At 36.3% G+C, this 23,927-nt stretch overlaps 1 protein-coding gene across 3 annotated transcripts in view; it reads right to left on the bottom strand.

The window, feature by feature from the left end:
* The window catches only part of RNF141 (ring finger protein 141), a 29,374-nt gene extending 5,447 nt beyond the window's left edge, over positions 1 to 23,927 (bottom strand). The window contains exons 1-6 of one of the 3 annotated variants that reach the window (XR_012423397.1): positions 23,850 to 23,927; positions 16,591 to 16,784; positions 13,284 to 13,392; positions 7,861 to 8,042; positions 2,431 to 2,602; positions 1,672 to 1,779 (exon numbers count right to left, since the gene is read on the bottom strand). Coding sequence is in view for 2 of the 3 variants with exons in the window: in XM_045371479.3 (XP_045227414.1) it covers positions 1,672 to 1,779; positions 7,861 to 8,042; positions 13,284 to 13,392; positions 16,591 to 16,733 (542 nt within the window). In the remaining variant the exon portion in view is untranslated. Of the gene's footprint in view, positions 1 to 1,671; positions 1,780 to 2,430; positions 2,603 to 7,860; positions 8,043 to 13,283; positions 13,393 to 16,590; positions 16,785 to 23,218 lie in introns of all 3 variants that reach the window. The other 2 variants (XM_045371479.3, XM_005578625.4) reach the window with 2 other exon arrangements.

The following is a 23,927-nucleotide window of genomic DNA, read 5'->3' as shown; positions in this document are numbered from 1 at the left end:
AAAGAAAAAAAGTAGCATCAGTGAGCTGTGGGACTACTTCAAGTGGGCTAATATATGGTAATTGGAATCACAGGAGATGGGAGAGAAGATAGAAAAATATCTGAAAAAAAATGGCTGAAAAATTTCCAAATTTGATGACACTATAAATCTACAAATCCAAGAAGCTCAATAAACCCCAAGCACAAGAAACATGAAAAAACTACTCTAAGGCACATCATAATCAAAGTGCTCAAAACCAACGAGAAGAAAATAACCTTAAAAACAGAGGGAAAAAATGGCACATTACCTACAGAGGAAAAAAGGATGACAGAGTTCTCATTAAAAACAATGCAAGCAAGATGAGTGTGAAGCAACATTATTAACATACTGAAAGAAAAAATACTCTCAAGTCTAGAATTCTGAATCAGAAAAAAAGTCTTTGAAAAATGATATTCAGACATTCAAGAAGAGCCTATGGAATCTACAAAAATACTACCAGAACTGATACATGATTTTAATAAAGGTGCAGGATACAAGGTTGATATACAAACATCTATTGTATTTCCATACACTAGTATCAATCATAAATTGAAATTTTAAATACCGTTTAAAATAGCATAAAAATATGAAATATTTGGGGATAGATGTCAAAGATATGCAACATTGAAAACTACAGAAATTGGTGAGAGAAATTAAGGCCTAAATAAATGGAGAAATATACGGTGTATGTGGATGGGAAGACTATTAGTAAGAAATTCACTCTCCCTAAATTGATATATTTATTCAATGTAATCTCATATGCTGCTAGTGAGGGTGTAAAATGGCACAAGACTGCTTGGGAAAATAGCTCGCAGCTTTTTAAAAAGTTAAACACACACCTACCATATGATCTAGCCATTCCACATCTAGGTATTCACCCAAGATAAAAACCAAAATACATCCATAAAATGACTTGTCCATGAATGTATCTAGTACCTTGATTTTGTAATAGCTAAAAATGGAAAACAATCTAATTTCCCTCAATAGGTGAATGGATAAACAAGCTATGGTATCCACATAACAGACATTACTCAGCAATAAAAAGGCATGAACTATTGATACATGCTACAACATGGATAAATACCAAGACAATTAGACTGAATGAAAGAAGCCAGACAAAAAAGCACATATGATTCCATTTATAAAAATTCATAATTTTTATGGGTGTGTATATATGTTGAAACATATTAAATTGTATATTAAACACAGGTAGTTTATTGCATGTATTTTATAAATTCTCCTAAACGCTCAAGTCTTATTTTGTAAAATAATGAACTTGACTAGTTGATCTCTAAAGTTCCCTCAGGTCCAGTATTCAAGAATTTATTCCTTCTAAACACATATACAGAATAAAAGTAGAAATGAGGAGAAAAAAGGAGGAAAAAGGGAAATGTTTTAGACTTAAGTCAGGCACAAATTTTCATACAGCAAAAGAAAAGTGTCAAAACTAAGGTACACCCCCACATTTAATAAATGTTAGGTGTAAAAATAAAAATAGTTTTAACCAGCAGAAGACATGCCATAAAATTCAAAGTACTAAAGAATAAAATCTCTCTCATACTTAACCACAGTATTTTTGCACTTTTCAAAGTTTATTCGTGTACACTATCCCACTGACCTTGGCCTAGCCCATGAATGCAGTAGGTAACTTACCATTTATCAATACACTTCTGACAAAAGCTGTGAGCACAAGGCAGGATGAGGTCAGCCCGCCCGTCCATGCAGATACAACACTCCTCCTCATCGGTCAGCTGCTTCACCCTGCAATGTGAAAACTGAGCTGAAACAATTATATTCTCTGTCATTATGCTCTATACTTTGTTTTTGTTGCTTTAAAAAGCATTATTAAACATCTATATGCCCACAGTATAAAGCACAGTATGACTCATGTGCAAAATCAGACTAAAGTTAACATTATCTTTTAGGGATAGCAAAAATATTAGGGAAAAAGTATTAAGAGGGGTACATTTCATAAAGAAAGACTAGATAAAAGATACATTTTGTGATAAAACAGGCAAAAGTGTAAATAGTCAAATCTTTCTGGAAATAACTTAGCCCATTTTAATCATATTGGACTTATATAAACAAATTTAACCGATATAGTTATTGCATTACTGAAAGACAGGGATACGGTCTGAGAAACTCATTGTTACGTGATTTCACTGCTGTGTAAATATCACAGTGTACTTATACAAACCTAGATGCTTTAGCCTACTACATACCTAGGCTATATGGCATAGCCTGTTGCTCCTAGGCTACAGTAACATACAGCATGTTACTGTATGGAACACTGTAGGCAACTGTAACACAATGGTAGGTACCTGTGTGTCTAAATATATCTGAACACAGAGAAGGTACTGTGTAAATATGGTATACAAGATTAAAAATGGTACACCTGTATAGGGCTCTTACCAAATGGAGCATGCAGGCCTGGAAGTTGCTCTAGGTGAGTCAGTGAGTGAGTAGTGGATGTGAAGGCCTAGGACAGGAGTGTCCAATCTTTTGGCTTCCCTGGGCCACATTGGAAGAATTGTCTTTCTTGGGCCACATATAACATACACTAACACTAACAATATCTGATGAGCTAAAAAAAAAATGCAAAAAAAAAATCTCATGTTTTAAGAAGGTTTATGATTTTGTGTTGGGCCACATTAAAGCAATCCTGGACTGCATGCAGCCCGTGGGCCGTGAGTTGAACAAGCTTGGCCTAGGACATTACTATATAGCACTTGCACAGTAGTGTACAGAGTTTATGAACACTGTACATTTAGGCTACACTAAATTTATAAAAATATATTTCTTTCTTCAATGATAAATTAATCTTAACTTACTATAGATTTTTTAACTTTACAAACTTTTTACTTTTTTAACTTTTGACTCTTTTTGTAATAACACTTACCTTAAAACACACATTGTACAGTTGTATTGAAATATTTTATAAGCTTTTTTCTATTTTTAAGTTTTATTTACTTTTTTACTTTCTAAACTTTTTTCTTAAAAACTAAAACATAAACACACACATTAGCCTAGGCCTAAACAGGGTCAGGATCATCACCATCACTGTCTTCCACCTCTACCTCTTGTCCCACTGGAAGGTCTTCAGGGCAGTAACATGCACGGAGCTGTCATCTCTTTTGATAACAATGCCTTCTTCTGGAATACCTGCTGAAGGGCCTGCCTGAGGCTGTTTTACAGCTACCTTTTTTTTAATAAGTAGAAGGAGTATACTCTCAAATAATGATTTAAAAGTATAGTATAATAAATGCATAAACCAGTAACATAATTATCGAATATTACTGTACATAATTGTAAGTGCTATACTTTTATACTATGAGCAGCACAGTAGGTTTGTTTACACCAGCATCACCACGAACATTTGAGTAATGCATTGCATTACAACATTAGGATGGCTATGACGTCCGTAGGCAACAGGAATTTTTTTAGCTCCATTATAATCTTATGGGACCACCATCACATATGCAGTCTGTCATTAACCAAAACATTGTTAGGTGATGCATGACTATATAATTTATTCACTATGTGTAACACAAATCTCCCTAACATACAGATCCTGCCATCAGGGCCTTACAATGCTGACACTGATAATGTGCATATAAGTGAAAGAATAGTTTGGTCTTAAGTATCAGGTGCTATGAGAGACATAAAGGGCATAAAAAGCAGTTTCTGTCCTCCAGGAGCTCTTTTATCTTCTTGGGAAGAAAAAAGATTTCAAACCTTTTGCCCCGGTCACAATTCAGAGAGCCCCTGAATGAGCCATATGCCTTTGCATATGGTATTTTCCTTTCCTGAAACTGCCCTTGTGAGTTTAGTAAGCTCCAACCTTGGTAACTCAGCTCAAAACATCATCATCTCTCAAAATCAACATTTGCCTCAATGAAAGGATTTAAATACTGCATATCGATTGGCTGGCCTTTCCATAAACTGTAAACTCTTTGAATACAGGATGTTTGTCTTAGATTCTCAATAAATACTTCTTGAAGTGATTTTAATTTCTTTTAACCTTTGTGCTTTTTTGTAATTTTTAAGGTTTTCTTCATCAGACATGTATTACTTTTGTAATCATATAAAAACAGAATGTTCCAAAGTACAGCCACTAGACTATAAACTTCTTAAGGATAGGAGCTATCACTACTATGTTTTCCATTCCCTGCTGTGTTTTTAGCACTGTATATAAGATACTGAGATAGTACTTAAAATTTTGATTTGAACATAAAAAAAATGTCAAATGTATATTTAATATAGTAAGTGCTAAGTAAAGAAGGAAGAGATGAATATATCTCAAACTTGTTGAAAAGATTAGAAAGAAAAATAATAGGATTTTAATAGAGGACATTCTAGATGCATAAACAAAGTTGTAGAGGTAAAAAGCAAAATCATGTGTGTTTATGTCTGTGTATATGCAACCAGGAAGCTGGCATGATGCTTCGGTATGGAAAACTGAGGGAAAAAATTGATGAAAGTGGAGATAATCTCATGCTTAAATGTCAAAATATTAAGTTTGAATGTGTTCTGACAAGCAACCTACAATCAGGTATAATCAAGGGGAAGTGAACTCCCACTGATATAGTACTTTAGGAAGATTAATTGGGAGTGCAGTATGAGGGACAGTCTAGAGAGAGGAAAACTGGTTAGGACCTTATTTCAGTAATTCATCTGAGAGATAATTACGTCTAAGAAGCATTATAAAAGACAAATCTTTTATGTGGTAATAGATTAAGTGTTATGCTTTAGTAACAGGGAAAAGAGGGAAGCCACTGAATTGGAATGGGAAAACTGAATAGAAACCTAGATGGATATGGGTCTAATGTACCTGAGTTTCTCAGTAGCAGAGATATAACTGAATCCATACAGAGTGACAGAATATTCTGAAGGCTGGAGTTTAAAAGTGAGAAGCAGCAGACTACCAAGAAGAGCATTGTGAAGAGAGATAAAAGAATGGGAGACACAGAAATAGCCAGTGGAACCAGTACAAAGTTCTCTTAATTTTTTGCTACCTTCTTAGCAGCACAGTGACCAGAAGGAAGGACAGTCTTGTGCTGTTTGTTCCTGTTAGATCACTTGTAGATTGGAGTATTTGGTTCTATGCCTCATACTCTGAAAGGCACACATACTGACAGAGAAAAGATCATCTGGGAAAGTCTCCAGTATGTAGACGAGACCCACATAAACAAAGGCCAAAGGAACTGGGGGTGTTTATCCTTGAGAACAGAAGGCTCAGTGAGAATCTGATGACTGTTTTCAAATATTTGAAAGGCTGGAAGAGAGAACAGATTTGTTTGGAAGAATTCCAGAGGGCACAGCCATTGAAAACAATAAATATAATATAGTAACAATAATAATGACAGTTAACTCTTATAGACAAATTATTATGTGCCAAGCACTGTTCTAAGCATCTCATGTCTTTTAATTCTCTCAGAAATCCTATAAAGCATACACTATAGTTATCAACCTCTGTTAGAAGATGAGGAAACTGAAGACACAGTTTGATTTGTCAAAATAATCACACAGTAGAGCCAGGATTTAAACACAGGCAATTTGCTGCGAGAGTCTGTGCTGTGCTGCCTTAAGAAAGATTTTGGATACTCTGAGGAAAATGAATAGGAAAAACTTCATAGTGATTACAGCCATCTGAGTATGAAAAGGCTTGGTTTTTTGAGGCAGTGAGTCTCACATAACTGCAAGTGTTACTTGTACTTGCAAGTCGGACTTGGCAAAATGTGGGTAAGCAGAGTCTTGCTATTCAAAGTGTTATCTGAGGATCAGCAGCATTGGCCCCACCTGGGAGCTTAACAGACTCTCAGGCTCCTCCTCAAAACCACTGAGTATTAAAGTTTGAGAAGCTCTGTGAGCAAGATCTTTATGCACCATAAAGTAATAATAATGCAGAGGTTAGCACAGCTGTATTGCCAGACAGGTCTGAATGTGAGTCTTGGCTAGGACAATTTCTAATCATGACACTTACTTAGCTAAATCTCAAATTCTTCGGCTGAAATGGGCTGATAATTGTACTCCCATATGGGGTTGTGAGAATTTAATGAGTTTATACTTGTACAACACTCATCACAATTCTACACCCTGTAAGTAATCAATAAATGAAAACCATCAATGGAATTATGCATCAGATGTAAAGTTCAACTACATAAATATCCCTTAAGACCTCCTTCAATTTAGAAAGTCTCCTTCTATGAACTAGTGTATAAGGGTATTATTATAAACTGAAAAATACACAAAAACAAGAAGCACTCCTAACAAACTAACCAGGAACTGAACTTCCAGTTTTGAGGGCACATGAAAATGGATAACACCTTTACCTTCTTCATTAAGAAGATTGCAACAAGAAAAAACAATACTTCCTTTTCATGTGCTACCATATAGCTTGAATACACTGGCAAACACCATCCTCAGCTTTTAAAACAATTAAAACCACCACCACCATTCTGAAGAGGGAGAGGAAAAGCAGAAAAATCAGATCCATCTTTGAAAGATTACAGAATACAGGAAAGACAAGCCTAAACACTGCCTACCATGTTCTAAAAGTCACTTGGCGTATCAGTAACACTTGTATAGACCAAACCTAGAAAACCAAGTAATTCTATTAATCAGGAAATAAAAAATGGAAAATACAGTTTAACTGTAACATAGTACTTGAAACCCAGTTGGTTAAGAATGAACCAGAAATTGCAACTGTAAATAGAGCAGTAAAAAAAAAAAAGAAATCACTGGCTGGGCGTGGTGGCTCATGCCTGTAATCTCAGCACTTTGGGAGGCCCAGGAGGGCAGGATCATGAGGTTGGGAGACTGAAATCATCCTGGTTAACACGGTGAAACCCCGTCTCTACTAAAAATACAAAAAATCAGCTGGGCATGGTGGCAGGCGCCTGTAGTCCCAGCTACTGGGGAGGCTGAGGCAGGAGAATGGCGTGAACCCGGGAGGTGGAGTTGGCAGTGAGCCAAGATCGCACCACTGCACTACTCCAGCCTGGGTGACAGAGCAAGACTCTGTCTCAACCAAAAAAAAAAAAAGAAAAAAAAAAAAAGAAAAGAAATCACTGTTACATACATTCTTAACTTTAAGGTAAAGGACACGGTGAACATAGATTTCTGCTATCTACCCAGTATGACAGTAAGACAGGAGGTCAACATGTTTGGACCCACGTAAATCTTTTTCCAATGAGACATTTACAAATTTAAATTATGATCATGATTGTCAAATGTCAAGAGGTAGGAGCTTTCATGTGCCAAAAGCATAACAGAGAAGGAAAAGAAAGTTTAGATAGAACAATAATGTATTAGGCCTGGGTAAACAAGCATCATCAGAGAAAACTCTGGCTGACTTCATTTCCTTCTGGTAACTCAGTATATGCATTCAGTTCGTTCCTGAATGGACTGCCAAGTCCTGAAGCCAATATTTAAAATTTTAATGCTTCAATTAGATATTTTTAAGAAAAACTTGGATAATTTTGCCAAATTCTTGGACCTAATTCCCTAAAAAGCTTTGACTGTTTAAGAACCTAAATACCTATTATAAGGAAGGTGTTAACTATCTCCTTTGTCAACAAATGCATGCATATAGAGTGGATTCCTAGAGACCAGTGTGACAGAAACAGTAACATTAAAGTGGCCCCACCCAGCCACTTTAATTTAGCACTGTAACAACATCCGAAGCACAAAATAACCCCAAAACTGATCTCAGATACAATACCAACTGAGAAAAAAAAAAGATTTAAGATGCTACAATGAACACCAGCAAAAATATTAATAAGATTTTAGTTGTTTTCATATTAGAAAATAGGTGAAATACAGTACTTATGCATTATATACCTTCCCATCCAAAGACTAGCCTGACAAGATGTTACAGAGGATGAGTTTTCATCGGGTTCTTCAGAAGTGGAGCTCTGTGCCAACACTCCTGCTGCTTGACTTGTGATATCTTTATAAAGTTGAATAAACTGGTATAAATTCATGATCCGTGATGCCTCCACAATGCCACTGCTTTTGTTAATCTAAAAATACAAAGCACATGAAAAAAAGAAAAGTTGATAATTTCTCTGACCAATTTTTCCCAAAAAGCAGGAACAAATATTTAGTCAAACATCCTAGGAAATAGGAGTTTTCAGGATTTGCAAATTACATAAGAAAGCAAGAGTCTGAATAAATAATACCATGTCCCCTACATTTGTGGGGTTCAAAGTTCTTATACAAATTTATCTAATACTCAAAATAACCCTTTAAGATTAATTAGGCATTATCCTATTGATGGGTAAAGTGACTTTCTCAGAGTTAAGAAATAAATTGTAGAGATCAGTATTAACAATTCTTTCACTTTAATTTCTTAAAGAATTTCTTAACCAAAGGATTCATTTGAATCCAACAACCGCATGAGATTCTACAACTCAAACAAGTACTTTCTTAAATATCTTTAAGTTCTATTTTGTAGCAAAACTTCTAAACTAAAGCAAGAAAATTACTTTAAAATAAATCCTAACAAAAGGTGGTTGGACTTTTCCCAGGCCATTTTGAGCTTTATCAAAAAACTCATTTAATATGAAGTGAAACCAGTGGCCCAAAGGTTGTACCTTTACAGGTTGCACCTCTCCCCCATCCAGTTTACAATCGAATGTAGAAGATATTTGAGGCAAGTAGAGGGGACTGCTTTCATAAGCTTTGGGGAGCCATGGAGTGAGGCATAATGAAATGACCGAGGCCAGTAAGGTGAAGGTATAATGTTCTTGGATGAAGAACTTGTAATCAGAGAAAGACTAGAGATGTGAAAGACTTCCTTTCAGCACAAGACATAGGATGGAAGACTGGGGAAGAAGAAGTAAGCCATGAAATCTATTAAGTGCATATAAGAGTAAGTGGAACAAGCAAAATCAGAAAATATTTAGAAAGAAATGAAGAATATAGGAGACAGACAAAGATACAGGGCCATAAAATTGTGACTTAAGTTAGATTCTGGAATGCATTGATGGAACTAGGGATATCAGAAAGTGAGGTATATTACATATTGAAAAATATTATTATACATATGAATATTTTGAATGAAAATAATAGTTGTAACACATTTATTAATTGCTTACTATTTGAAAAGGCAGTGAAAAAAATACTGAGACACAAGAATGAGTCATGGGGCTGGGTGTGGTGGCTCACGCTTGTAATCCCAGCACTTTGGGAGGCCAAGGTGGGCAGATCACGGGGTCAGGTGATCGAGACCATCCTGGCTAACACGGTGAAACCCCATCTCTACTAAAAGTACAAAAAATTAGCTGGGCATGATGGCACATGCCTGCAGTCCCAGCTACTTGGGAGGCTGAGGCAGGAGAATCACTTGAACCAGGAGGTGGAGGTTGCAGTGAGTCGAGATTGCGCCACTGCACTACAGCCTGGGTGACAGAGCAAGACTGGGTCTCAAAAAAAAAAAGAATGAGTCATCATATACCATATTAAGAAATTTTAGAACCATCTTTAATAATCAGAAAGTTGATTAAATTTTGGGAAGGTAAAATCTATCTGGAGATGCAAATATAAACGGTTCTTTGAAATACGAGACTGTACATGAGTTACAGAAAAAACAGAATTAAAAAGTAACAGGAATTTAAGAGGCTTACAAAATAGATCTTCAGAGCTGAGGAAATTGGGGTAGTCCTTTGGAACTGCAGAGTACAGAAGAAATTATGGAATAATCCATATAAGGTTAATACAGAAATAGCAAAGTGTATCACACTGTAACTATTCTCATCATAGGATTCCTGAAACAAGTATTTATTGAGTACCATTATGTGGATGTTATTGGTATTATGTGCACTACTCTAGGCACTAGCCACAGTGTGTATAAAACAAAATCCCTGCCCTCAAGCAAATTACATGATAGGTAGGAGAGACAGGCAAATAAAATACAGATACAGATTAGGTTAGATGAAAATAAGTGTAATGGAGAAGACGAAACAGGGGAGAAGGAATGCTGAGGGGTTATAGGGAAGGCCTTACAGAGAAGCTGACATTTAAAAACTGAAAGGTGCAGAAATGAGTCATATAGATGTCTAGGGGGAAGATCATTCCAGGCTGAGACAACAGGAAATGCAAAGGCTGTTTAATAGACGTGTACCTGGCAAGGAGCACAAAGAGTCTCACAAGAAGCCCAGAATGTTTGGAACAGAGTGACAGAGGGACAGAGGAAGGAGTGGTAGATAGAGGGTGAGGTGGGAGCAGAATATATAGGACTCTGCTGATCTCAGTAATAACTGTAGCTTTGATTCTAAGTGCATGAGAAGTCACTAGGGGGTTTTGAGCCAAGGAGTAATATGATCTAATTTACATTTCAAATTGTGATGTGGAATAGGCTGGTTGTTGTGCTTGGAATAGACCGCTTGTTGTGCTGAGAACAGACAGAAGCAGGGAGATCAGTTAGGAGGCTACTGGAATAATCCTGATGAGAGAGGATGGTCACTAGGAATAGGGTGGTAGTAGCATAGATGGTGAGAACTAGCCAGATTCTGAATACATTTTGATGTGACAGGATTCACTTACGGATTGATTGTGAGGTATGAGAGACAAAGAAAAGCCCAGAATGACTCTAAGAAGTTGGTCTAAGAAAAAAGAAGGATGAAATAATATAATTCATGCAGTTCTTAACAGTCACCTTAGTACCTAATTTTTAATTAATCTCTTATTTTTCTAATATTATTTCCATAAAATATTCCACTTAAACATATTAGATCATTTTTTATAGTGGATTAAATATTATTTAAGGATCATCATAGCAGATGGCAGAGAGTCAAGATAAAGACTGAATGTAAATACACAGGGTTAAAGTACAATTTTTTTTAAAGTTGTTTAACATTAAGAAATGTGAAACTCTCAGTCTCCTATCAGTTTTTCATGGTAGACTTGACCTCTTTCTAATATAAACACTGACCTCTCAGATTCTTTCAGAAAGAACCTAAGGAATGCAAATAAAAAAATTTCTTTAGAGTAGCTCTAAAATCAAGAAAAATCACACAAAAAAATTATCTAATTGCCTCTGCCTTTAGTACTTTTGTTTCTCTACTTAGAATCTTATTTTAAGGAAGATGTTTAAACTAATCACATACAGATGTTAAAGATATTGAGGTGAAAAGGAATTTGACTACTAATAAAATTAAACCTTAAGTCTGTGTTTGTCAAAGAAGAGCAACAAAAAACTAAGGGATGAAAAGCTTGACATATTCGTATTCCCTTAGCTTTCTACAATTTATATTGGCCTCTTCAATGTGAGCTGAGTACTTTATGAAATACAAACACACAGTAAGTGTAATTTAGATAATATACTGCATCAATAAACAAGCTTCAACCTATCCCAGTCATTTAAAAAGAGAGTATTATTTCAACAGATTTTGTTCACTTAATATATACTGAGTTCCTACTATGTGCAAAGCACTGCATTACAGATATAAGAGATACAATAATGAATCTAGACATAGTTCCTGCCCTCAGGAGCTTACTCTCTAAAGGGGAGCTAAGAACCTAAAAAACTTTTTTCGTATTGTAGAATTATAAAGTATAAATAATGTGCTGTTGGAATCTGGAAGAGACAAGAGAACTCCTATTCAGGAAGACAATGGATAAGACGGTATTTGAGGTGGGCCTTTAAAGAGACATCAGGTTTAGATATGCAGAAATAAAAGGTGTGGCAGAAACTGTTGGCTGATTATCCAAATACTGTTCCTTCTTTTCCTTGCCAGCAGAACCTGATTTTGTTTTCGTGTCCACCATTCCCTGAAATGACTCAGGAGTCAATCCTGGTTAGTCTAATCTAAACCAATCAGGCTAATTATATTCCCTCTGTCAGTGTAGGTGTATGAAAGGGATATGACCCAATACTGACCAGTGAGTTCAGAAGCAACATCTGCTGGGTCTTTAATTTAACCAATCCTGCAGTTAGTCTATGGAGCTAGGATTTCTCGATAAGTGAGAAAATAAGTATTGTTTTTGTTTAAACTGGTTTAACAGGAATTTTCCGTGACTTCCTAATGGAAGGAATGGACATCCTAGTTGAGAAAACACAATAAGCAGAAGCAATGAACTGGAAAAGAAAAGTAACAATGATCCAGTCTTAAGTTAGTTAAGCCTGATAAGAATGCAGAGCAAAAGAAGGTAATTGTGACTAATGCAGAAAAGATAGTTTAGAGTCATATCGTAGGAGTTGGGACTATTTGGTGGGCAAGAAGGAATTACTGAGGAATTTTAAGCAAGGTGAAATCCGGTGAAAGTTGTGCTTTAGAAAGGTTAATCTCACAGGAGCATAAATCAGAATTTGGAGAAGAGTCTGGAAGTATAGAGATTCATACAAAATCTGTGGTAATCTTGATCAGAAGAGAGAGATCAGTCTGCTTGAGAGCATGAAATCTGTCTTATTTATCATATATTCCTAGTGCCTCTCACACCTGCTCAAATGTTTATTTGAATAAACTGGAAGCGAAACATAGTATGGGTAAAACTGACAATCTACTGAGGAAATAACGCATATTATTTGGGTAACCTCCAGGGTCCGTGACTCAAAGGAAAAATCTCCTAACCCAAGGAGTCTTTATGGGTTGGTCAGGAATGAACTTCAGAGCACTCATGAATGCCCAATTTATGGTTTATATGCATATGGATGATTTTGTTCTTTGTTTTAGAGCCAGGATGGGGACAGGAGGTGGCCTAATAAAATTCATGCCTTCATTTAATCAAAAGTTTGTGGCCCCAAAAAGGTTAAGAACTTTCTATCTGAATCCACTCAGTGGTGGTTGAGGCTTTCTAATACTCAATGACAGTTGGCAAAAAATCTATCCCATAATTAAAAATTACTAAAAAACAAAAAAGCCCTTTATCTTTTTTCTTTTTAATGAATGAATGTATTCTCAAAAGAAAAGATCTTGAGATAACATTGATTTTTAAGGTATCATCCTAGAGCTAAATAGGATGTCACCTTAGCACTCCACAGCCAGCTAAAAATCCAAAAACAGAAATAGATTAGTATGATGTAATGGTTACAGATATTGAGGCAAAAAAGAATTTGATTATAAAAACCCCTGCTGTATAGCAATTAGACAACTCTAAGATTCAAACAGCTAGCTAGAAGGCAATAACAGTATCAAAACTATGTTTTACAAAACCACCGAGTTATTAAAATTTATATGCATTATATTATCTTACACTATTAAATATGGTTCTAGCCACCAAAATAGCTTAAGCTCAGAGGCAGAAGTCTCCATCAGTCTCACCTTGGTACAGACCACCCGTACAACCACTTTCCAAAAAGCAGAGGAATCAGACCCAGGTTGTACCTCAAAGAGAAGATGTTTTTCCTGGCCAGAAGCCACTTTAGCAGTTCTGAAAAGACACAAGAACATGTTAATTTTATGAAAAATCATATATTAATAAAATAATACAGCCATGAAACTAGATTCAAGAAACACTTTCAGAGAAGGAAATACAAAGAAACACAAAAAGACAAATAATAATAATTATAATAACTGGATTCTTAAAACAGGGATAGAGAATATTTTGAATATAAACATGCAACTTAATTTCTAAGGTTTTTAAAGTCAACAGATTGGTGAGATGATATTTATAAATCTCTCTTTGTCACATCTATATCTCAATGGTCTTTAAATTTCTAACAAAGACATTTAGGAAAAACAAGTCTGAGAAATCAGGGAATTAAATAAAAAGTTGGCGAGGGCAGTGGCTCAAGTCTATAATCCCAGCACTTTGGGAGGCCAAGGCAGACGGATCACGAGGTCAGGAGTTCGAGTCCAGCCTGACCAACACGGTGAAACCCCATCTCTACTAAAAATACAAAAAGTAGCTTGGTGCACACCTGTAACCCCAGCTACTCAGGAGGGTGAGGCAGGAGAATTGCTTGAACCCAGGAGGTGGAGGTTGTAGTGAGCCAAGAACACGCCATTGCACTCCAGCCTAGGTGACAGAGACTCCGTCTCAAAAGAAAAAAAAAGGTTAGCTAGTGTCATTTATCAAAATTTTTTGACTGTTGCCTTGGATGTATATAAAGCATGAAAAATATCTTGCTCTTGGATCAGTCCTTGTTTAAGCAATGATATTAACAAACCTCTTGAAAATTTTTGTTCAGATAATTTGGGGCTGGATCAAGTAAAACAAATGACTTGAGACACTTTTTATGTAGCTCTACCATCCTCCCCTAATTTAGAGAGCTACAGGATTTTAACATAAAAATATATCACTTTGAGAAGATAATTCAATATCATGCTATCAACATTAATTTAAATTAGTTCAAAGACATGCTTAAGTATTGCAGTTTCCTTTTATCATTACTAACAACTCTCTCTGAGCACCACTGGGGATATCACACTCAACTAACAGCTAAATAAAATGAGGCCACTGAAAGTTAAGCAACTAGGCTTAGGAAACAAAGTCTTCGGTGAAAATAATTCAGCTGTGCCAGTTTCCAGCTCTGTTTTCTATCTGCCAAGCTTCGTCCTGTATAGGTTTAATTCTACAGTTCTCGGAGATCATTGCATGTCTGAAATGCCAACTCTGACTCATGGGAATTGGTTTTAAGAATCAAATCCAGTCAGAAATGTCCTGTGCTAAATAATTAAAAGGAAGACATCTGTATCACACGGTAAGCTTAGTTTGTGGATGGTTTTATAGGGTACATTTTATCTAATACCTGTATCTTTAGGCAAAAGGGCAAAATTTTATATAATAGACTGGGTTTATGAATATAAATTTCAAGACTCTAAAGGAATGGTAAATGTCATTGATTACTGCTCATAAGAGTTGAAAACATAAACATAAAAAAGCATTCCACTCTTATATTACTAAATTCAGAATCCTATTTTTAAAATTCTTTAAGAATATGGTCCCAGAAGTAATGCTTCGCACACTACCCTTTGGATAATTTTAAAAAATAAGTAAAATGCTAGAGTTTTTAAGACCAACTATATTTTTATCATAAAAAATAATACATAAATACACACAGTAAAATGTAAAATCTCCCTCTCTGCCCTCTTTTCCCACCATCTCCCAACCAAGAGACAAGCACTGGGAATAGTTTAGTTCGTTTTCCACACACACACACACACACACACCCCCTACATCTATATACAGGTTTTTGTTTTGTTTAGTTTTGTTTTAATGAATGAAATCCAGTCTTCTTAAAAGAAACCATCTTCTAAGATAACTTTTAAGACAGTCTTTATTCTTCCCAATAAAGACAGTAGGTCTTCACATAAAGGCAGTATATCAAGCTTATCTAATGTGTTCCAGATTGCCAGGTATGTCTCTTATCACCTAACACCATGGTTATAATGCCTAGGGAGTGGGTTCATATATCTTACCTTAAACTATTATTAGTGACTACAGTATTGTAAGTTTATATATTAAGGGGTCCTGAACTGCTAGTCAATTTCATTCAGCCTTTTTAGAGTTTAAGAAGAGGTAATGTGGGATAACAGGAAAACTGAGATTCAGAGAGGTGGACATGCCATTAATACCTGGGTAATCGACTTAGCCCTCAAAGGTCCAATCCTTAGTAGAGTGCCTGCATATACTATGTGCTCAGTGAATGTTAGCTAAGTTGAAGAGACTAAACAGAGAACCTTTAAGATCTCATTTAAGAGGTGACTCCATAGGTTCTAATTATACTCCCAGGGGTTAGAAGAGATATATAAATAAAGGTAGATGTGGATGTTGCCAGAGGCAGATTTAAAAGAAAGACATGACATCTGACCAATTGTCACCAAGGGAGAAAACAAACAGCAAAAAAGTCATATTTTAAAAGCACAGTGGTCTGGGGGCATTCAGAGACAAAGAGCCCTATATATTTTTATAGCTCCTACATAGATCAATACCAAAATTGATAAATAAATTAACAAGTAAAAGACTAAGTTGTATTAGGTGTGCTCTTTAAGAAGGCAGAGAATTTTATATTTCATTTTAGAAATTTAGTCAGTGTTAAGTAGAAATTTAAAGATGTTAGCTAATTAGAAAATATTAATAAATGAAATATATTATTTCTCAGTGATGAAAATAAGCTATTACTACATATGTATTCCTCTGACAAAATAATGACTCATTAAAAAAACAGTATATATGTATGTATGTGTGTACATACACACACACACACGAATGAATTGCTTCATGTACAGAAACCTTCTGTGTTACCTTTGACTATCCTAGGAGTCTTTCTCCCAAGTGGCTAATTCTCATATTCCATTGTTATGCACCCCTTTAGTGCTTTCAAACAAGTGTCTATTGGTATAAAATTGAGATGCTGGGTTGTACTACTGTATCCTAGAATTGCTTCAATATGCCTGTGCTGTGTTCCAGGTTCCATTTTAAGTTCTTTCCAACTCTTCTGTCCCCATTATATACTTTTAAAAAGCTACATAGAAAGTCAACTTATAATAAATACTCAATAATATTTGTTAATGCTAACTGAAAACATTAAGTCTTACCAATCAATACCTCTGGTTATATCTTACACAGCCATGACATATGGGGCATACATACAACAAAGGGAAAAACAAAAAGAGCAAGCCTTACACATCATTAAGCTCAGCTACTCTCCCAAGAAATTCTTCATAAGTTAAGGAGCCACTTTCTCGAACCAATGTAACATGTTTTGCTACTTTTTCTGGTAACTTGTTAATAACCAACTGTGTCTGATCCGAAATTTGCTGTCCCATGATGAAATGATGTCTTTCAAAATCCAGAAAGAGTGTTGCTTCACATAGTTTCTGTCAAATATACAGAAAAGTTACTTTTACATATAATACAAAAATGGCAACATACTCATTTTTCAAAAAAATAAAGAAAAACTAGAAATACCTTTAAGTGAGAGTTGAGTAGACCTACATGAGTCTAAGGTAGAATTTAAATGACTCTGTTTTCAGATTCACATAGCCAAATGAGAAAACAGGATTCACTTATATATTATTGGGAGGGTGATGAACCTCTAATTCTTATAATTTTATCACGTCAAAAACCACTAAAGCACGTGTGCACGTGCACACACACACCACACACATATTCAAGTAATTGTATTTAAGAGGAAGTTTGTCTATCTTCTATAATTTTCCTAAGAACATTTCCTGACTGCTTATCACATGTCAGGCTCCAAACTGTTTTCCATATATTGTGTCAATTACTTCTTACGACAATCCTAAGAAACAGACAATATTATACCCCTACCTATTTCCCATAGACAGGGAAACTGAGCTAGGTGACTATCTAAAGTTACACAGTTGTAAGTGGTGAAAGTGAACTTTGAATTTGGTTTTCAGATTCTAGTACTTACATTCTTATCCACTATGACATACTGACTTACAATATACTTACATCAGCTAAATAATTCTGCTGTTGAATTACTTTATTTATAGACATGTACCTTAGTTTTAATTTTTAAAAATATATAAACAGACTTGTGGCTTGAAAAACCTAAGAAAATTAAAATGTTAGATATTTTAACCACCTCACATTTTCTGCTTGGAAAAAGATAGCTCTTTTGTTCATTAAGTCTTTTAGGTACCCCCAAAATATATATCTAATTATCAATTTTTTAAATGCCCCCAAAATCAGATGCCCCCCCAAGAAATTCTATTTTATTTATCCATCAAAGACTATCATTTTATTTCATCCAAATTAATACTCACATCACATAAAGCAGGTGAAACAGTAATACTCTTACGGAAAAAGTTTTTGTAGGAAGATTGCTTTATCATTAATCAAAAAATAGTTATAAATGTAAAATATAAAATATATAACTTTATGAAGTTATTAACCCAAAAATATGTAAAATTTTCTTTAGGTATTAAAATTTAATGTACTATATTTGAAGTTTATTCCTTTAGTTACCTAAAATAGGAAAAGGACAATTGTAATTAAAAAAAAAAAAACAACAATTACAATTTTGAATCTGAGCCTACCTGGTAATAGTAAATATCACATTATAGAGATGAATGAAAGGAAGCTGTTGAGGAAGATCCAGGCCAAAAAAAAACCCAAAAAAAATCCCCGAAGTCAAATTATATGTAAATATTGCCAAGTGGATTTACAGCAACTGTATCCAAGAAGAAACAATTAAATATCTTAGCTTAGAAGAGGTCTCTAGGGCACTCAACATCAGTGATTGCTGAATTTCAAAGACTAGTAAAATCTCAAAGCACCATGGTGTTGGATACTTCTTTTAATTCTAAGTAAGCACAGTTTCCAAAAATAAACAAAAATTCCCCGAAACTTAACAAAATCTTAAAAAGAACTTATAACCTGAAAAGTAGGATATAATATTAGAAAAAAAATCTTTCCCAAGAAGGGCAGTAACTTCACAATGAGGTATACCATGTATTTACCAGGTATACTATACATTGTCCTTATTTTTCTTGACTGAATCCAAGCTTGTGAAAAATCATCAGGAGTCAAGGGTTGCAGACGGGTATTAGGGAGCCACTGTGCTACAGGACTTTTTAAAAATTAAACTCAACAAGTAGCACATGCCTAATGCTTATGTTCTGGAGCTACAACAGTGAACAAAAGAAACACTTTGGAGCATCCAATACAGTAGAGAAGAGACAGTAACCATACAAATAAATGTGTAATTACAAAATGAGAAGTGCTAGGTGAACAAGTACAGGTGCTATGAAAGCCCATAAAAGAGGGACTTGACCTAGTTTTGTATCAGGGAAGAAGTGCCTGGGCGAACAACATTTTACTTGAGGTCAGAACGGTCAGTCAGGGATTAAAAAAGAGGTTAGGGACATGGCAAAGGACATGGCAAAAGGAGGACACTCCAGGCAGAGGTTATGAAAAGTGCCTGAGATAGGAAGCAGCATGGTGACTTTGAGGTAATTTTTAAAAAGGCCACAATGACTAAAGCAGAGAGGCAAAGGGAGAGGGAAACTGGCACCAAGAGTTGGGCTGTTTAACATTTTTGTTGAAGACTGTATGCCTGCCCAATCTGCAGATGACGAAAACTGGAATAAATGAATAATATCCAGTGAATAATAGGATCAAGACTAAAACAGATACTTACATGCTTAAATGAATTATATTTAATATGACTAAAAGTTAAATCCTGAAGAGTCAACTGCACAAAAACATGTATGTAAGATGTGCTCAAAAACAGTTAAAATATAAAAGGTCTGGGTTTTTGTTTTTTTTAAAGAAATGGAGTCTCTCTATGTTGCCCAGTCTGGTAACAAACTCCTGGGCTCAAGCAATCCTCCCGCCTTGGCCTCCCAGAGCACTGGGATTACAGGCATGAGCTGCCGCACCTGGCCAAGTCTGGGGTTTTTAATCAAAATAAGTCAACAGTATAACAGGGGCAACAAGTATGCTAAAATAATCCTAAACTCTTGCTAGAAATAGATGTGTTGAGCAAGCAGCCTACTAGTCCATTATGCTCTGCAATGGTCAGGCCACACTGAAAAGTCTGTATTCAGCTCTAAACAGTTGGCTTTAAAGGATACTAATAAATTAGAACATATTCATGGGCCTAGAAAAAAAAAAGAGGTTTATTCTAGACAGTCATAGTTTGGTAACAATGAAGCAACATAAGTTTGTTTAAATATTTGAGGAGCTGTCATGTGGAAAAACAAGATTCATTTACAGAGAACAGGATGGCCAATAAGTATAAATTAGTAAGTATAAATTAGAAAGGCAGATTTCAGTTTATAAGCATGTCCCAGCATCCAGAAGTGGAAATGGCTGCTACATGTGAGCCCCTCTCATGGGAAGTATGGAAGTGTTTAGGTAAAGATTAGAAGTACATCTAATAAGTGTTATAGGGATTTTTACCTGGGTGGGAAGTGGAGTAGGTGACCTCTAACCTAACATTTTATTCCCAAAATGAAACAACCTTCCTCTAACATTCCTGTACCAATTCAATGAAAATGTAATCAAGATTCTAATCAAAAAATTAGCCGGGCGTGGTGGCGGGTGCCTGTAGTCCCAGCTACTTAGGAGGCTGAGGCAGGAGAATGGCGTGAACCCGGGAGGAGGAGCTTGCAGTGATCCGACATTGCTCCACTGCACTCCAGCCTGGGCAACAGAGCAAGACTCCATCTCACAAAAAAAAAGATTCTAATCAACCAGGTTGAAACATTAAATAATATCTACATTACTTAACAAAGAAAAAACTGAACTTTTGAAATATATAGTCTCAATATTTAATATAAATACCTATGATAATTTAACCAACGTGGTATAGGGGAGATAGAATTTCTCTCCCTCTGCTCTCTTAAGGTCTCAGCTGGGCCCAAGAATTAAACTAACCTAAGATAGATTAGCAGGAGAAAAACATACAAATTTTATTTAGTAATTTTTATACATACATAGGAGCCCTCAAGAAAAATAAGGACTAAAAAAACGAATTAAGGCCAAAAGCTTACATAGTAGATTGGACGAAGGAGAAGTAAACTATGAAAACATGACAAGACATAAGGGTTTGGGTTGGGGCAGTTAATCGTAGAAAAGTGACTAGGAAGATAAGGGTTACTTTAAGAAGGCTTGTTTGAACAGATTTCTCTCAGCTTTGATTGCCCACCTCTAGTAATGATAATGTCTTCCTCCTGGCATAGGGAGGATATCTTTCACATGGCTGTTTTATCTCCAGCCTTCCAGAAGAATAAGCAGGGTCAGAGGGCCCTTCTTACATCTGTTGCTTTTCAATGTGCCTTTAGCTCAAAATAATCCTTATGCCAAAGTGGCGTATTTTGCTACCCTACATTACCCACCAAAACCATATTTGAAAAGAAGAGTTAGTTGCTTATGTATTGAGTTATTAATAGAAAATGATCCTCTTTGTTTCAGCATTGTTTTCATCTGCTGCCCTAACTCTGAGTAAGGTTTATAATTTGAGGCAGCATATTAACTTGTTATCTTGTCACCGTACTTGGTATCTGGGAAACTTCATCACTAACTCCTTGGATTAAAATGCAACACTATCTAGAGACTGAGAGAGCCTGCAAAAGTGGTTCTCAACCTGGTTCAAGAAAGAGGGCCTGAAATTTAGTTTATTTTGAAAACCATAAAATATTGATAAATATTAACATCTATCACTATATGGGTGTGAAAATAAGATATGACTCTGTGATCTACATACAATATAAAACCACAACACAGAGTGCATGTTCACAAAGACAATCTGTTGAAGCCATCCTCTAGTCAGTCACCCACCACAGCTTTTCACTGTCCCTCTTTGGTGACTGCACATATTTCTATCATACTACGACATTCATTAAGTCACTTGGCCATTTCCCTCTAGTGAGCTTCTTGAGGAGAGCAGCCATGGTCTCTCTTCTGGCAGATACACAAGCACTCAATAGATGTTTACTGAATAAATGCAGTAAATACCATTGGCAGTTTTTGTTTTTTTATTATACACTTAGCATTCTTTTGACTTTTGTTAATTTGGTCAGCCATCTATTAGTACTAGGTTGGCAGAAGCGGAAGTTAAAAATACATATGAAAGAAAATGTAAAACTGTGAAAATTTATCATTAAATTAATGCTTATGTAAACTGAGAAACATTCACTATTTGATATTAACAAAATACCTCCCCCTAGATCATGCAACAGTGGTATTACATCGGAACATAATTTGCAGACCACTGGCATAGAATTCGACAAAAGACAAATTTCTGGTTAAGGTTTCTCAAAGAACTAGCAGCTCTCATATTATTGTGCCACCTATAACACAGTCATTTTTTGCAAGATAAAAACATGCTTTCAAAAAGCATTTGAAGGATTTTCTAAATAAAGAACTGTTATTTTGAAATGCACAAGATCAAGGATTCCAAAAATGCCACATTCTCTCGTGGGTGGTACATACACAGAATCACTTATTTTTCTAACAAATGAATTGTGGTAGTTCAAATATTCTTTATAAAAATATAAAAATTACATCATGGGTAATTGGCCAAGCAAAAACGAAAAAACTGCTCAAAAACTCCTAAAAATTTAAACCATAATTCATTCATAAATTAAAGCAAAATGGAAAAGGCTGAAAATGCACCAAAATGACTAAATGACAAGTACTGTACTGTAGTATTTTAAAAACCTCTCTGAAACCAGTTCTCCATCAAATTTTGTATCAACCTCATTTAAAAAGATTTAATTGAAATAAACATCAATGATTTTCATTGTCAAGTCAACTTTAACATCAGTAATAAATACCAAGTACTGGGTCCCTAAGGATACTATTTACTTTATTACTCATTGTTTACTCGAACTGCAGATCTGTAAACAGGTATCAACTTTTTTTTCAAGACAAGTTAACATAGATACATAACGAAATAATTAGACCAGAGTCACTATAGAGTCTGGTATGCCTGTTCCAGGATCAAAGATCTTGATCAGAAAAAGATATATATATATATATATTAGAGAGAGAGGGAGAAACTACAAAAGGATAGAGTGCTGTACTAGGAGATTAAGAATATGGATTTCTAACAGTACCAGTGTGTTTACTAAATGCATTTCATATTGGAAAAAGCACGCTAGAGTTGTAAGAATTCTCTCTGGACCTTCCTTGCCAGTTTGGGAAGGGAAGGGGAAGGAAAGTGTGTTTGTATTTAGACGGGAACCAAGAAGGATCAGGCTACACACATCAAATATGAAGTTCATTTACACCAAATGACAAATATTAATTTTTGAAACATACAGTCGTATTCTTGAGAAAAAGTTTTAGAAACTGAAGTCAGGCAATGTGAAAGAAAAGGAGAAAAATCCATACTACTTTTGAGCTCTGAATTCAGAAAGCATCACTTCTCAGATGGGTGACTTCGACATAGAGGTGACTAATTTAGGATCGTCGGCCGGTGGCAGCTCATGTCTCCAGACAAAATTCTGGATGGATAGAGGTTATTTTATATCAAGAAGAACGGGGTGGAAGGGAGTGAAAACGAATAAATTCGTGCTGAAGATGTAAGAATTATAAACAACTGGAAGTGTTCCAGCAGCTTTACATATATGCCAGAGGCAAGAACTGAATTATCTGGCACCGCTAAATTGAGCAGTGTCAGAATACAGAAGGGTACACTACCTTTAATAAGGGGCATAGGGAACGATTTCAATAACAATCGTAAATCCACATTTTGTAACCCGAGACAAATAACTGAAGGAATAATTTCAAAAGCGAACATAGAAGCCTTATGGTCCTGCTGTGTAATCACTACCTTATTATTAGCAAGAAAACGTTCTTTTCTTAGCCGGGTCTCAAGGTAGCAGCAAGTTTGACGAGGAAAGATCTCTGGGAGGGGTAGCAGCCTAAGTCAGTTCAGAAGTGTGGGGCTGGCTAAGTAGATCGACGTGGCTATTTCTGAGCTATCGTCCCAGGCAAAAGGTTTCTTATTTGGAGTATCCAGCTCGGCGGGGACCGAGCCTGCGGGCCACCCTAGCGCTGGCTCTTGCTACGCCGCCTCAGCCCCTCCTCAAGCGCACCTGGACATTTAACCAACAGCTAAGTCCGGTGGCCGAATGACTGAGCCGGCGGCAATATTCAAACAACCTTTCTGGGATAGAGGAGAAAAAACTCTCTTCGGGTCCCTCAGAACCACCCGCAGCGGGACAACCACCGCCACCCCGGGCAACCGGAACCCGCCGGGCAGAAGACGGGCGCCACAGAAGGGCCTCCCCAGCCTGCCCCACGCCCCAATCCGAGGCCCGGGGAGGGCGGCGGGGCCGGGCCTATCTCCCCGGGGAAGTCTGGTTCGGCAGCGGAGGGCCAGCTGGAGTTTCTCTTCCCAGCCCCAGGGTCCTGGAGCAGCTAGCAAGGGAAACACGAAAGGACAGCGCCGCGGAGCTCACCCCAGGTTCAAGGCATCGCGCACCCTGCGGCAGCGGCGGCGCCGCCTCGGCCCGCAGCTCAGACCTGCCGGTGGCGGC

This window comes from Macaca fascicularis, chromosome 14 (assembly GCF_037993035.2).
Source record: "Macaca fascicularis isolate 582-1 chromosome 14, T2T-MFA8v1.1".
Lineage (NCBI taxonomy): Eukaryota > Metazoa > Chordata > Mammalia > Primates > Cercopithecidae > Macaca > Macaca fascicularis.
The sequence above is the reverse complement of the archived record's forward strand: the minus strand, read 5'-3'. Positions and strand labels throughout refer to the sequence as shown.